The sequence below is a fragment of the Chanodichthys erythropterus genome, chromosome 21 (genome assembly GCF_024489055.1).
Source record: "Chanodichthys erythropterus isolate Z2021 chromosome 21, ASM2448905v1, whole genome shotgun sequence".
Taxonomy (NCBI): Eukaryota; Metazoa; Chordata; class Actinopteri; order Cypriniformes; family Xenocyprididae; genus Chanodichthys; species Chanodichthys erythropterus.
This window is the reverse complement of record NC_090241.1, coordinates 28,402,923-28,418,474: the sequence shown is the minus strand read 5'-3', so window position 1 is coordinate 28,418,474 and position 15,552 is coordinate 28,402,923. Positions and strand designations below refer to the sequence as shown.

The 15,552-nt window shown below is 37.0% G+C and overlaps 1 protein-coding gene across 7 annotated transcripts in view; it reads left to right on the top strand.

The window, feature by feature from the left end:
- Nucleotides 1-15,552, top strand: part of foxp1b (forkhead box P1b) — a 212,266-nt gene that overhangs the window by 20,143 nt on the left and 176,571 nt on the right. For all 7 annotated transcript variants that reach the window (XM_067373133.1, XM_067373136.1, XM_067373137.1 and 4 more), the window contains one exon: nt 3,588-3,691. Coding sequence is in view for 2 of the 7 variants with exons in the window: in XM_067373136.1 (XP_067229237.1) it covers nt 3,662-3,691 (30 nt within the window). In the remaining 5 variants the exon portion in view is untranslated. The remainder of the gene's footprint in view (nt 1-3,587; nt 3,692-15,552) is intronic.

The following is a 15,552-nucleotide window of genomic DNA, read 5'->3' as shown; positions in this document are numbered from 1 at the left end:
GAGGGGTGTTGTATTGAGCAGCTGGTATGCCACCAAAATGAAGTAGCTGAGTCAAACCTTTGTGAGTCCTTGCATGCCCAGAGGAAGATATTATTTCTTTGAGGTTGATTATTCATACATTGAACATAATCTATCATCTATCATAACAATCAAAAATATAACAGGAGACTTAATGAACAAGAAATCAATTAAATGTGTTTTGATATAAAAGAAACTGGTGAGAAAAACTTAATGTAAGTTAGAAATGATCACATTTGTCTAGTAATAAAAAAAGTAGCTACAGTACAAATTAATCTGTTGTTGACATAAGTTTAGAACTAAAATTCATGTGGATTTAAACTGGTTGACTAGTCATTCAAGAATCAAATAGATGATTAGTAAAAGTGTTGATAAATTAGTCAGACTCACTGTTGTTGACAGCTATGTATTCATTTTTTTAAGTGTCCTGTTCTGTTTTTTTTTTTTTTTTTTCTTTCTTCTATTTCCTGTTGGTAAAGATAACAAAGTTTTAATTTAAAAGTTAATGTAATTTAATTTTTTTTTTTTTTTTTTTTTTTTTCTCAAGGAAGTTTGGATGATCCATCTTTATCCTGGAGTAGTTTCCTTTCTTGTGCTCTAGCTGCTCTTCAAATACTAAAGTACTCCTCCCTCCCTCTCTCTATCCATCTCTCTCTCTGTCTCTCTACCTGTAGCTATTGCTCCTTTTAAACTCCCTATTTTTGGAGTTCAGTGATGTGAGAGTCATAAATACCAGCGAGGGGTCTTTTGGGATCGTGTATTTTCTGCAGCAATGACAAGAACGCGGGTGGCTAATCAGAGCGGCTCTTATCTGAAGCTGCTCAGCGCCCGACGTGGAACAGAGGAATGCGTCCAACTAAGGGGGTTAGAGCTAGCCGAATTCCATGCAGAGGAATTACATAGAGATGAGCTGTAATGCAAGAGCTGATTTTTTTTTTTTTTTTTTTTTTTGGGTCTGTTGGGGGCAGACTGTGAATATTTGGCCTGAGTTTGTACGTATTTTGGGAGGTTTTTTTTTTTTAATTATTAAAATCTTACAGTATTCTGATTTTTTTTTATGCCATTATATAAACATTATATTATATTATATATAGAGCCAAAAATTATTCAGGCACTTTGACCTGACCATGTTTTGCTTAAAGGTGCGGTAAATAGATTTTGAACAACGTTGTTGGACATTGTTGAAATTTGAAATTAGTCCAAACACACCCACCTCTCTCTTCATTGCTCCGCCTCCAAAACTCACTCTCCAATCCCAACCACCCTGCTCTGAGTCGTTCTCGAACCCCGGCCCGATCGCTGCTGGCATGTGAGGCGAGTGCACAAACAATGACGCTAAACACCGCATTCTCTAGCTATCGTCAGTGTGCAGTGGTTTACCTGTACAACTCTCACTAGCTGGCCGCTGTTACACATGCAATGCGAGTGGATGTCTGTTTATCACCACTGACGCACAACAAAATGCTTCACGAAAAATAAAGCGCAGTTGATGAATGAACGACAAGAAAGCACAAAAAATGAATGCACAGTACACAAGAGAAAATACAAAGCGTTCGTTGTTAGTCGTAAACATCACAGCAGCTCCAGACAATCAAAACCGTGTTAATCACATGAGAAGCGGGATCAAAACAGCCTCTGCGTCTATTTACAGGTCTTCCCACTTAGCTCTCTTCAGCGCTGAAAAGCTTTCCTAATATAAATGCAGGTCCTAAAGTGCTTGCCCAGTCATAAACCATCCCAATGATATTCTTATGAGCTCTTTTGTATCGTGTCCCATCTCTCATTCTGCAGGGTTTTTTTTTCTAATTTTCAAATCTCCCTCTTGCTCGTTCTCTCTCCTCGACCATCATACGCCCCCTGGTTATGCGTTTGTTATTGGTGTCGGTCCAACTAACTTCCATACAGTGTATTTGAAATAATACTGAGTCCACCTTTAAATGTTATCTGACATAATTAAGATTAATGTTTTCTGACACAGTTTATCTCTGAGATCTTGTCATATTTTATTACCATTTTTTTTTTTTTTTAACTATAGTGACTAAACTGAATGAATATGTTGAAGGTGTCTGAATAAATTATGGTTTGACTGTGTATATATACAGTATTTTCACCCCCCAAAAAAGTTTTTAAGCCTTGTGTATTCAAAAATCTCACTGGATTATTACAATTAATGGAAAAATTAATATTTGGAAATGTAAACTGATATTTCCTACTGACACACTAGACAAAATATATAAATAACTGGCTTTAAAACCATTTTTTGGGTGGTGAAAATACTGATGTGCCTAAGACTTTTGCACAGTAGTGTGTGTATGTATGTATGTGTGTGTGATTTTTATTTATAATATATATATATATATATATATATGTTTATATTATCCCAAGTCAAATCAAATATTTACACTATAGTTCATATTTTCTTTATCATATTTATTTATGCACCAATATAGAAACGCACACCAATAGAACGGTAAACAATAAACCGCAATATCAATAAATGTATTAAAATATATGCTATTTATTAATAATTAAGCAATATTAATAAACAGTATATATTTTACTAAAAACTTATATTTATTTTATTTGTTATTTATATACACACATTTCCCAACTCGATTTGCATTTGCTAGTCATGTTTAAGCACTATTAAGATATTTCTGTTCTAACTCTCTCATTGTGACATGAGTAACCTGTGTGCCGCAGTCTTTTAGAGAATTAATAGGCAAATAAAAAGTGCATTAAAATCATTGCAATGTTCACAATGTTGGTTAATTTTATATTGCCATCAGACACATCGTAAATATTAAATCTATCGCCTGGCCTTCTGTTGAATAGCATGGCAACAATAACCAAGCAATTTGCCCTCGCACGAATCAAATACCACCACGCAGACCTGCACAGGGTTAACGAAGGACAGACACTTCTCTTTGTTTTCGTCACTTTCTGTTCCCTCTCTTTTTCTCACCATCTTGCATTCTTTTACCCCCTCCTTTTTCTGTCACTCTCTCTTTTTGTCTCCCTGTCGCTCTGACTGAGAACACACTCGAGTAAATGCTGACCTCTGCAATAAGCGTTTTACTATGCAAATCACCTCCACTGATGCTGATTGGTCTAAGCTACGTGTCACCGACTTACGGGATCTGACAAAATGTTCCAGAGAATTCTGTCAAGTGGTGTGTGGCCGCAGCATTTCCTTAGATGAGTCGTCCCTCGAGTCACTACGATTCATCAGAACAGCACTGCAGATTTGAGCTGATTATCAGATGCTCTGTGTAAATATCACAAGTGCCATAAATGCTTGCTGTTAAATCTGAAAATGTGTTAAGATGCATTTAGGTCAGCTCTGGAATTAATTTGTCACCAAATTAAGCATTTGTGGTCGGATTTCATCACGTTTTGCCTTTTTCCTTTCTCATTTGAGTCATCATCCAGGTTTATGTGGGTTGAGTGAATTTAAGGGACTTCCCCCACCTTTAGAGAATGGTATCAATTCCTGTTTGTAATTTTGCTGATTTTAATATGCACTTGTGTGTCTCTCTCTTGTCTTTTGTACTCATTTTGTATTTCAGATTGAGCTGGCTGCACCGTATCCAATGGTTCCGCCCCTTTGTTCCCTTTTCTGAATTCTGATTGGAACAATGGAATGTCAATCTCATCCAAACAAGTGACTGTGGTATGTTATCTTCAGTATTCTTCCTTGAAACCACGCAATTGAATATTATCTGCTGTGCTACATCTTTTTTGCTTTGCATTGTAGTACTAAGGATGTACATATTTCACTGTGACTACACCCAGATGTTTTTTTTTTTTTTTTTAAATTACTCTTTCATAATTCATAAGACTAAATTTTTTTTTTCTTCACATGCTTTTCATTAAAGTATCAACTTTGGCTTATGAGGTTTATCATAAAATTCCATAGAAGAAATAAAAATGGAAAATAAAAGGCATTTGTTGACATACTCTAAGTGTGTTTAGTTCTGGAAGAATTTTAATGAGAAATTTGATCAGAAATGTTCTGAGTTCATATTGAAATCTCTACTTTTAGGACATATTGAGATCTTTTCTAAAGATCTAAAGACTTCTAGGCAAAACAGCTGATATCTGGCAAATTTGAGCACAGTTTGAGACATTTTGAGCTCTAGAGTGTGAGAACACTGGGGTCTTTTTCTCAGGACATATCAGGAGATTATTTTGCAGTCCTGCACTCTCCATTTGCACTGCTTTTTAATCTTATTGCTGTTGTAGAAACTTGGGACTTTAGTATCTGGAAAATTGAAAAATGTATACATTGGGTTATTTTCTTATTTTCTCTATCTGAGAATTACTATAGGAGGCCTAAGCAAAAGTCTCCATTTAATCTCATTGCTGTCCAGGACAAAACACTAAGACATTAAAGAGATCTCCTTTGTCTTGTTTATGGGAACAGTCATCCTGAAACCCCAATCTTTCTTTTTAATCTGGGCTGGGTTTGTTTTCTTCTATTCAGTGGTTGATACTTCTGCCCATTTGCCTTTGCCCCACTTTTTGTCACTGTCCCTTCACACTTGCGCTCGGCTGTCGTTCACTAGTCTTCCTGTCTTTTTCACTTTGCAGCTTCGTGTGAGCGTGCTTGTATATTCTTTGCCGTAGAACTGGCGCGGTGCCAGTCTCTGCCTTTGCCCGTGATCAGAAGCAAACGTGACATTTGTGCAGAGGTAATGGAATCCTTGCACAATTAAATCCCCGACTGCGAAGTGAAGTCACTCCTTCCATCCCTCCATCCTTCTCCTTTCCTTTAATCCACAGGAGGGAAGGCCGTGATGATGAGACCGTCTCAGCACGTCGCCCCTCTCTTTTGCTCTCTGTGTCTCTTTTTGTTTTTAACTTCTCCACATAAACATCTCCCCGCCTGGCAATTAATTAGCACAAATGTCAATTAACCCCCTCCTTCCAAAAAAAATAATATCGTAGGAGAATTAAATTTCAATTATAAAAATTATGTTGGAAGGCAGCAACGTTAAATTGCTTTAATGAATTGTGCTGAAGGTGACAGTTGTTATTTTGCAGCCCGTCGTGGCGGGAGACCTTCCGCCTGCTCTGATACAATGTGAAGTAGAGGATGAATAGAGGAAAACAGAAGGATGGGGATGAAATGATTGTTGAGAGGAACAGAAAGGACGTATTTCCTGCAGTAACTGTAACCGCTGTACGTAATGCCTCATTTGTGGGATACAGCAGGCAATGGCGTGAATCATTGTTCTGTGCCAACGAGAGAAAGCACTTAGGGGTCTCTTTCTCTCTCTTCCTCCCTTCCTTATTTGACTTGCACAACTGCTGATGGTGCATTTGCCCACCGGTTGTGCTCCAGGACCGTTCCTCCATACGTTATCATATTTAAAGGAATAGTTCATGCAAAAATGAAAATTCTTTCTTCATTTGCTCGCCTTTTATATGTTGTTCCAAACCTGTGTGACTTTCTTCATTCTAGTGGTTGTTCTTTCCCATGCAAATAGTTCACACGGGGACTGGCAGTTTCAAGTTTCAAAAAGGTCACAGAGAAAGGTGAAATTATCAAAAGCATGGTCCATATGACTCACATGCTATATTACAAGTTTTTTTTTGTGTGAGAAACAGATCAAAATATTAGTTATTCACCAAAAAGCTTCCTGTGCTGTGAGATGCTTACCTTTGTGAGTTAAATTCATTCACTTGACTTAGTCTGAGAGCTAGATGAACCGATTCTGTCTCAAACGAATGATTCCTTCACAAGTTGTGCAGTTGGTGTAGAGATGATGAGTTTTGTATTTGTATTTATCATATCAGTCTTTTTACAGTCTGATATCTTGTGTGTGTTGGTTCACCCTTTGTGTCTCTGACATTTCACTAAGCAGATTGATAGTATGCATATGTGTGTGTGTATGTAGGGAGGTATGAATAATATCTCACAAAACAGAGTTCACCCAACTGTTTTTTTTTTCTTTTTCCAGAGTTAAAGGTTAATTTGAAGCAACAGTAAAATAGATGCTACCATTTCCTCATCATCTTTTGTGGGTAAAAACTTTGGACACTCTCAGCTTACCCCGGCACTTGAGTTGGACTAGCCCAAGAGCCCACCTATTCTCACCATCAGTGATTAACATCTCACTTTGCTGACAATGATTTTCCCTGTTCATCTGATTGTAAAGTGATAGAGAGAAATATTAAATTGGACCTTGATGCTCATCAAAAGCAAATTTCATCCTATAGGAAAGAGAAATCACAAATTAGATCTTCTCGTTCACTGCACTTAGATTAAATAGAAGGTGACTTGACTCCTGATTGTCAGACTTTTCTCCTAATAAAAACCCCAGAAGTGCTGTATCACATGTACATTATCTCTTCTAGAGCAGTGGTTCTCAACCTCTTTGACTCCATTGTCAACAAAATATTTAATGGAATTATGACAAAACTGCTTTAACTTTTCTTTTAACAGAAATATATTAAATTTAATTAAACACAATTTATGTCATCCCGAGACATGCCCACTTGTTGAGAACCACTGCTCTAGAGTTTAAAGAGATCTCCACACTGTTTCCAATATGATCTCAAAGATTCTCATAAAATTCTTCCACAATCACATTATCTGACCTATTCTATTGACATTAATATATTAGCTCTAATGGACATTTTTATAAAGCTAAGAATGAAATGATCTCTCTTCTCTGAAATTGTCCTGGTTTCTGCAAGCATTTGACCTTTTTCCTCTCAAACGCTGAATTTCCTGTTTATATACAACGCGCAGTGTTTCTGCGACTGTCCAAATCACGCAATTATAAGTATGTGATTGGTTGTCTGTTGCTAGCTGTAACATTCTAGCACTGCATTGTTTCACACTGTACAAGTTTGGCACCGCAATGTGGGGTTAACACCGCAAAGGTGGTGCAGGGTTTCATAATCCCGGGTTAAAAGCGGTGGTAACCTCGCTTCTAAAAGTGTAAAACATTCCTTTACCCAGGGTTAAAAGCGGTGTTTAGAATGACGATAACCCGGGGTTAAGCGCAGTGTGAAAAGCCTTAATTTGTCTTTTTATTCTAGGAGGAACATTTGAGACAAGGTTGAACTTTGAAGAATAACTCCATGTCTCGAAGTCTCCTGAGCTAAAAAACAGCAACCCTTGAGCAATAAAATTACCCTCTGGGATTGGTTTGACAGATAGATTAAGCAAATCATTGTAATTGTACCATTGCCCATCAGTCAGTCAGGCAGAAAAATGCTGTTTAGTGAATTGAGTACAGATTGAATCATGTTTTGGCCAGTTGCATATTTGTGGCTGTGCAATTAACAACAGCCTAGCAGCCCCCCACACACAGTTCAAGACCACCCCGACGGGCATGGAAATGCAAGTACTGTGTGATGTTTTTTTTTCCTCTCTCCAAGCATCTGGTTATTGACTGCCATCCACAAGGCCGGACGCACACGCATCCATTTACATTGGGCCTACAGCCCTCTGACCGGGCAACTGAAACTCAACACTCATTTAGCAGTGGCTCAACATAAGGCCCACTTCACAACTTCACAACACAGCACACACACACACTTAGAAGTTCATTAGATCAGTATCCTTCCTTAATTGCCTCTGTGTAACACACACCACAGGCTAATGCAGGGGGTCTCAATGCTGGATTTGTTTTTATGAACACCTTTGTTGTGCATCTTTGTTGTTGCAACAAGTTTTTTTCCCATCCTGTCATATTTCTCTTAATTCACTTTTCTGTAATAAGTCTTAATATGATTTGATAAATGAATCTGCTTATTTTCGTTTTTGAATATGTGTCATTTCTTAGAAAAGGGCAGTGCTGAATCATTTAATTAGTCATGCATTTTCATACAAATATTTTTTTCCCTTTATAGATAAACAGGAAAGAAAGAGGTCAATTGAATTGCTCAGAATGTGGTCTTGAATATCTCAGGAGACTTAAAAGAAAAGATAACTGAGAACTTCCTTTAAGTAACAACTTTGTCACAGATGTTTCTCCTAAATAAAAAGACACAAATGAGCTTATTGTTGTCATGCAGTAAGAGGCACCATTTCATTCATAATTCCAAACCATATCAATCTTAATAACACTATTAATTTTGTATTTAATCATTTATAAGTGATATATAATTGTTCATGAAGGCTGGAAGTGAAAAACGCCTAATATTAAGGTGTGCATAATTATTAAGCAGGTTTTCTTTTACAGATAAAATGAGCCAAAAAAGAGATTTAACTCAGACTAAAAAGTCAATTTATTATCAAATTATTAAATGCCCATGAGAAGGATGCAATACTAATGCAATACTAGGAATTGCAAAGTTAAAGGGATAGTTCACCCAAAAATGAAAATTCTGTCAGTAATTACTCACCCTCATGTTGATACAACCATGTAAGTCTTTCTTTCATCTTCGGATCACAAATTAATATTTTTGTGATTAAATATGAGCGGTGGAATACTCATCCATTGGCTTTAAGGGGGCCCAAACTTGTCCGTCCAGAAAGTCAGTGAAGAAAATGTTTAAATAGTCCATGCCACTACAGTGGCTCAACCGTACGTTTCTCAAGCGACGATAATACTTTTCGTGCGAAAAAAACAAACAAAAGAACGACTTTATTCAACTATTCATTTTCTCTCTTGTAGGCCTCTGACGTTAGTTCACGAGAGCTCCATGACGCATGCGCGAGAACTAAACTGACGACGGTCTTCTTCTACTACTACTTGTTACTGGCTGCTCACTCCTTAGGAGTATTACCGCCACCTAGTGTTCAAGATGAAGTGCTGGCATAGCCGGAAGCGCTAAACAAAACTAAATGAGTGCATCATGACTTTAACAATTACCACATACTGCTTCCACTTACCTTGTTGGTCTGTATAAACAAATTGGGCACAGCTGTTGATTTCAGTAATCTTTTTTGTTGAACTGATTTGAAGTCGTCTGGAGAGAAATTCACTGCACAACTTCATGTGCTTGACGAAATTAATCGGTAAATTAACATCCCGTTGAACAGCCAGCAGCCATAGATTCAGTCGCTCACGATCATTTGATGGGAAACGGTGAAAGGTAAGCTGTTCATTTTGTGGCAATGTTAAGGCACTTTTACGTTTACTCGTTTTTCACGATTCGGAAATCCAGGAAATGCACACTTTCTAACCATTGTAAACAATTACTTTGATCGTGCTTTTGGTCTCGCTCTATGTCGAATTCAATAGCTTACATACAGCGCGCGTTCACCTGCTTGTAAACAAAGTTTAGTGCTTCCGGCTATGCCAGCACTTCATCTTGAACACTAGGTGGCGGTAATACTCCTAAGGAGTGAGCAGCCAGTAACAAGTAGTAGTAGTAGAAGAAGACCGTCGTCAGTTTAGTTCTCGCGCATGCGTCATGGAGCTCTCGTGAACCAACGTCAGAGGCCTACAAGAGAGAAAATGAATAGTTGAATAAAGTCGTTCTTTTGTCTGTTTTTTTCGCACGAAAAGTATTATCGTCACTTGAGAAACGTACGGTTGAGCCACTGTAGTGGCATGGACTATTTAAACATTTTCTTCACTGACTTTCTGGATGGACAAGTTTGGGCCCCCTTAAAGCCAATGGATGAGTATTCCACCGCTCATATTTAATCACAAAAATATTAATTTGTGATCCGAAGATGAAAGAAAGACTTACATGGTTGTATCAACATGAGGGTGAGTAATTACTGACAGAATTTTCATTTTTGGGTGAACTATCCCTTTAAGGCATAACCATTGGACAGCGAAATGCTCATTGGGTCAACAGGGTCAGACAAAAACAGGTGTAGAAGAAAAGACACAACTGCAAAAGAATTAAGGTGAAGAATTAGGTGTGAAACCATTAGGAACCCTTTTTCCAGAACTGCAAACTACCTGGAGTGCAAGGTGTCAGGTTCTCAGAGAATCTGGCAGCAAGTTTTGTAAGTTCATTTTTAGTCCATCTCCTATCCTGAAAAGTCCATCTTGCAGAGATTGACTAAAAATGATCTTCCAAAACTTGCTGCCAGATTCTGAAAGAAAAATTCTTCAAACAGTGGTACAAAAGGATGTGGTGCTCGTCCTTCAACGTGGTGCTCGTCTTCATGAATTTTACAACTCTTCAGCATGTGAATTTTATTAAGTGGGGGTAATTTTTTTTAAAGTCTCTGAGAACCTGACACCTTGCACTTCTGGAGACTCCAGGTAGGTTTCAGTTCTGGAAAATGGTGGCGCTGGAAACTAAAGAGTTCTTGATGGTTTCACACTCATTTCTTCACCTTAATTGTTAATTCTTTTGCAGTTATCATGTGTCTTTTCTTCTCCAGCTGTTTTTGTCTGACCCTACTGACTCAATGAGCATTTTGCTGTCCAATGGTCATGCCTTAACTTCTAGTATTGCATTAGTATTGCATCCTTCTCATGGGCATTTAATAATTTGACTTTTCAGTCTGAGTTAAATCTCTTTTTTTGGTTCATTTTATTTGTAAAAGAAATAATAATTATGCACACCTGAATATAGGCATTTTTCACTTCCAGCCTTCATGAACAATTATATATTAATTATAAATGATTAAATGCAAAATTAATAGTTATTAAGATTGATGTGGTTTGGAATTTTAAAATGTGCATGGGAAAAAAAAATCAACAGAAAATCAACTTGCATAATAATTAGGCACACATTCTTTATTGAAATTCATGGTTGCAATAACATCCATTGGATTTCCTTTGGACTTTCCATGGAAGTTTTATATATATATATATATATATATATATATATATATATGTGTGTGGAAAAAGATTCTTTAGATTATAAAAATGTTCTTCACACTAAGAAAGAATGGTTCTGTGAAAAACTTCAATGAACCGTTCTTCTATTGTATCACCCCTTTTGGAACCTTGTGTTGAGATCTCTTCTGAACTCTGAACTCAGCTGCTCTTCTTTTAACCCTTATTGCTTTGTAGGAGTTACAATTGAAATATTAAAAGGTTCTCATTTGTGACTTTGTTAGATTAGCTCTGCAATATAACAGCAAATCAGTCTGATATTAATGGCTGCTTTAGTGGAGTTTATTCAGTCTTAATCACTGTCCCTTCTCCGCCTTCATATTAACTTTCAGTTACACCTAGCTTCCTAACTTCCTGTTTCGATGTGTGGCTGGCCGGCAGTGGGACGATGTCGTAACGTAGAGTATCAGGAAAAGAACAAAAGTCCGGGATGAAGTCCCAGGCAGCTGGCCCAGTATGTACGTGTGTGCGTAGGAAACACCAGCGCAACTTGCAGTGAGCAGCAAATTAACGCCCACATCTCCTATCTCTCCCTCTCTTTTCACTTTCCTGTTTGGACTCGAAGGTGATTGGAGGCACAGGCTGTGACAGTTGACGGAAGTTGAGAGAGAGCAAATAAAAGAGAAAGCATTTATTTACAGTATGATGCTAGTTAAGGATGCGGTTTCACACAGGATGTGCCCCCCTGCTTCGGTCTGATGGGAGCAGACTGGAGCTCGGGGTGGTGGCCTGTATTGTGGAGCTGGTCTTAGATTCTGGGCCGGACCCACCAGCACACCCTCAATGCTGTTTCCTGTCTGGGCGCAGATAGATGAGAACAGGTTAGCGCAGGTCACTGGGAAAGAGAGCGGAGGATGAAGGACAGTCGAGGGTGTGTGAGCTTGGGGGTTGTTTAATCGTCTCAGATATGTAGAAAGGTCATGTGTTGGTTTTTTTGGGGCCTTTTACCTTTAGCTTTCTTGTCACCACAGTGAACCAAATGCAGTCCCACAAGAGGAATCAAACGTCCCACCACTGCTGTGAAGCATTGAATCAGAGATTAGCATGTGAAGCTCATAGTGAGATGGATGTACTCAAAATACCCTAGAAACTATCATCAGGCCGATGTAAATTAGATCTTACATTAGAGATATCAGTTTTTTTTTTCTTAAAAAAGGAGAATGTAACTGCTTTTTTTTTTCTTTTTTTTTTTTTTTTTAAGAGAAGGGCTGTGAAATCTATTAGTGAAAAAATGCAATAGGAGACCAAGTGACTTGTTCTTTGACATTAAAATTCTCCATCTAATCATATAAGGTTAATGGCCTTAATGAGGCCTAAAAACGCAATGAGACATCGGATCTACTTTTTATTCACGGATCGCTTGTCTAAATAGGAGAAGTGGCGCACTGACCGTTTAGCCTTGTGCTAATGACGAATGCTGAGAAGTTTGAGCTGAGAGAGCAGACTTTGGGTAATGAATGATGAATACATTGAACATCATGAAAGCTTTATTAGGGAGATTTGGTATTTTGATTCAAGGTGTTATGATTTGTCCTTGATAAAATACTTGATGTTCTCTTGTAGCATTCACTGTTTGCCATATTTTTGTGCATTTAACTGGATGCAGTATTTCCTATGGAGTCATCCCCCCCTCCCCCCATTTTTCCTATACAAGTTCAAAAGTTTGTGGTCTGTAAGATTTTCTTTACGCAACCAAAAATAGTCCAAAAAAAATAAATAAATAATAAATAATGTAAGTGTGTGTGAACTGTAGTGTATTTTGTCAAAAAACAAACAAACAAAAAAAAAACATAAAAACCCAACAACTTTGTTGCAAAATTGTGTCTTTAATTGTTGTAACCGGCTAATAAGGATTTAAGTTTAACCAGGTTACTTTATTTTAAGACAGACATCACTGAAAGTAATGCAGTTCAGTAAGTGAGTCAGATGATGATTCACAAGAACAATGACTGATTTAGTGAGTTCATTCAGTGAAGGATTCGTCAGACTGATTCAAAGCAGTAACTCTTTACTCTTACTCTTTAACTCTGTTTATTTTATTTATTTATATATATATATATATATATTATTCATATTCATATATTCATTAATGGTTTTTAAAAGAAGTTTCATCTGCTCACCAAGGCTGCATTTATTTAGTTAAAAATACAGTAAAAAAAAAATTAATATTGTGAAATATTATTACAATTTAAAATAACTGTTTTCTATTTGAATATATTTTACAAAGTAATTTATTCCTGTGATGCAAAGCTGAATTTTCAGCATCATTAGTCCAGACTTCAGTGTCACATGATCCTTCAGAAATCATTCTAATATGCTGATCTGCTGCTCAAGAAACATTTCTTATTATTATCAATGTTGAAAACAGTTGTGTGCTTTTTTTCAGGATTCCTTGATGAATAGAAAGCTCAAAAGAACAGCATTTATCTGAAATACAAAGCTTTTGTACCACTATACACTACCGTTCAAATGTTTGGGGTCAGTAAGAATTTTTATTTATTTTATTTATTTATTTTTAAAGAAATTCATTCTTTTATTCAGCAAGGATGCATTAAATCGATTAAAAGTGACAGTAAAGACATTTATAATGTTAAGAAGATTATATTTCAAATAAACACTGTTCTTTTGATCTTTCTATTCATCAAAGAATCCTGAAAAAAAATATATTGTACACAAATGTTTTTTACAATTGTACATAATTGTTTCTTGAGCAGCAAATCAGCATATTAGAATTGTTTATGAAGGATCATGTGACACTGAAGACTGGACCAATGATGCTGAAAGTTCAGCTTTGTCATCACAGGAATAAATTCAAATTTAAAACATTAAAATAGAAAAAAAAGTTATTTTCAGTAATAATAATATTTTACAATATTTCTGTTTTTACTGTATTTTTTATTTAAAATTAAAAATTATGGTAGTGTATTATAAAAAAAAAAAGTTTTAATCAGCAATTTGAAATGAAATAATTATTTTTGGGATTTTATTTTGAAAGCTACACTTTAAGTAATGCAAAGAAAAGGGAAAACAACATGCAAATACACCAGCAAGCCTCAAACTTACAAACCCAAAGTGTCAGAGCATGTGCACTAACTGCTAGGCTACGGCCCGACTAGAGCTTCATGTAGCTGATCTGTTTGTGCCTGTCCCCTGGAGAACAGGAACAGGAATCTGTCCATTAAAGCAGTCTCTGAGAACACTAGTGTACACTATGCCAGAGGGGACAAGAGCAGTAAATCTGTGAAAGTGGATGTAGACCTGACAAACATGTGCAGAGCTGAGAAATACAAACAAACAACAGGCCTGTTTGTCTCCCGGTTGGGTTACAGAAATACACACACACACACACACGCGCACACACACACACGCACACACACACAACACTACAGCTTATGCTTCCTGAGTAGAGATGTAGCATTTCTGTCCTGTGGCTCTTTAGTTTCATCTCTTTTAAACACCATTCACATCTTTGTTTTTGAGTCCATTATCTAACAGACCCAATAGTCAGTCAATACAGTCTTGCAGACAGCACCATTCTGCATTGATGTATGTATTTATGTGCTGTATGCAGAAAAGAGCAGCTCTTTTGTGAACATGGTGTAAACAGCCATGCCAATAACCCCATATACCGTATCAAGCTACAGTAGCTATTAAAACAAGGCTAATATCTGCTGCTGGATTTTTTTCCTCACTCTTTTTTTAAAAATAATGTTAACGTGGCATTGTAAAAGAGACGGATGATCTATATGGCAGATTGATCAGCGGGTAGAGACCCCATTATCTCTTTCCGTGTTAATTACAGTGTGCTCAGCTTGCGTGTCAAAAGACGGATAACTGACGAAGGTAAAAGACCTTATTTATGCTTTCGTACTCAGCTGGCGGCAGCTTTCCTCTCTTTTTCTTTTTTTCGCCTCCTCAGCTCTGTATATTTATCGTCCAGTAATATTACACTGTCAAAAACGATCATCTCTGCGGAGATATTATTCGCTATCGTCACCTTCACAGGCATCCATTTGGACCTGCTCGATCTCAAGTTACTGACTCTTCCTCTGCATGTGGAGTGGCTGAGCAAATTTGCGCAGAGATTTTTGGTCGTCCCCCGGGACGGCAGAAAGGTAATTCGGGTTGCGTAAATCAATATGTGGGCAGCCCAGTCATACCACAACGAAGAGACATGGCACCGATCTTGGAATGCCCTGTCGTTTTGTGGCTTTTAGTGGGGTCACATTTTGCTAACGGAAAAACAAAAGCAGAAAAAACGCGGGGGGAAATTTCAGTCGTGGACACCCAGATGCAGTCGATGCTCACCTGAATAGTTTTAAACTTAACTAAAATTGCATTTTGAACTAGGCTTTAAATTAATCTAAATAATTAAACATCTGTACATAAACATATTTTGATTCAGTTATGAAACAAAAGCAGAATGTGTAAGTTGTTGATGTGATTTAATTGGATGAATCAATTTAAGCAAGAGTTCAACTTTATTCACTGTAAAAATAAATAAATAAATCATAATTTTTACATAAAAATACTACAGTAAAACCTGTTATTGGGATAACTGTAAGCTACCTTGCCATACATGGTGAAAAACTGTCACAAAAATCTATGTAAAAATAGTAATAATAATAATAAAAACTGTGGATTTTGATTAGCTAGCATTTAATGTGCTTACTAAAGTTCATAGCTTGTATTTAACATGCCAGTTTTTAACTAGTACGCTAGATTTCAACAAACACAAAACAAGATGTGTGACAGTTTACGAAGA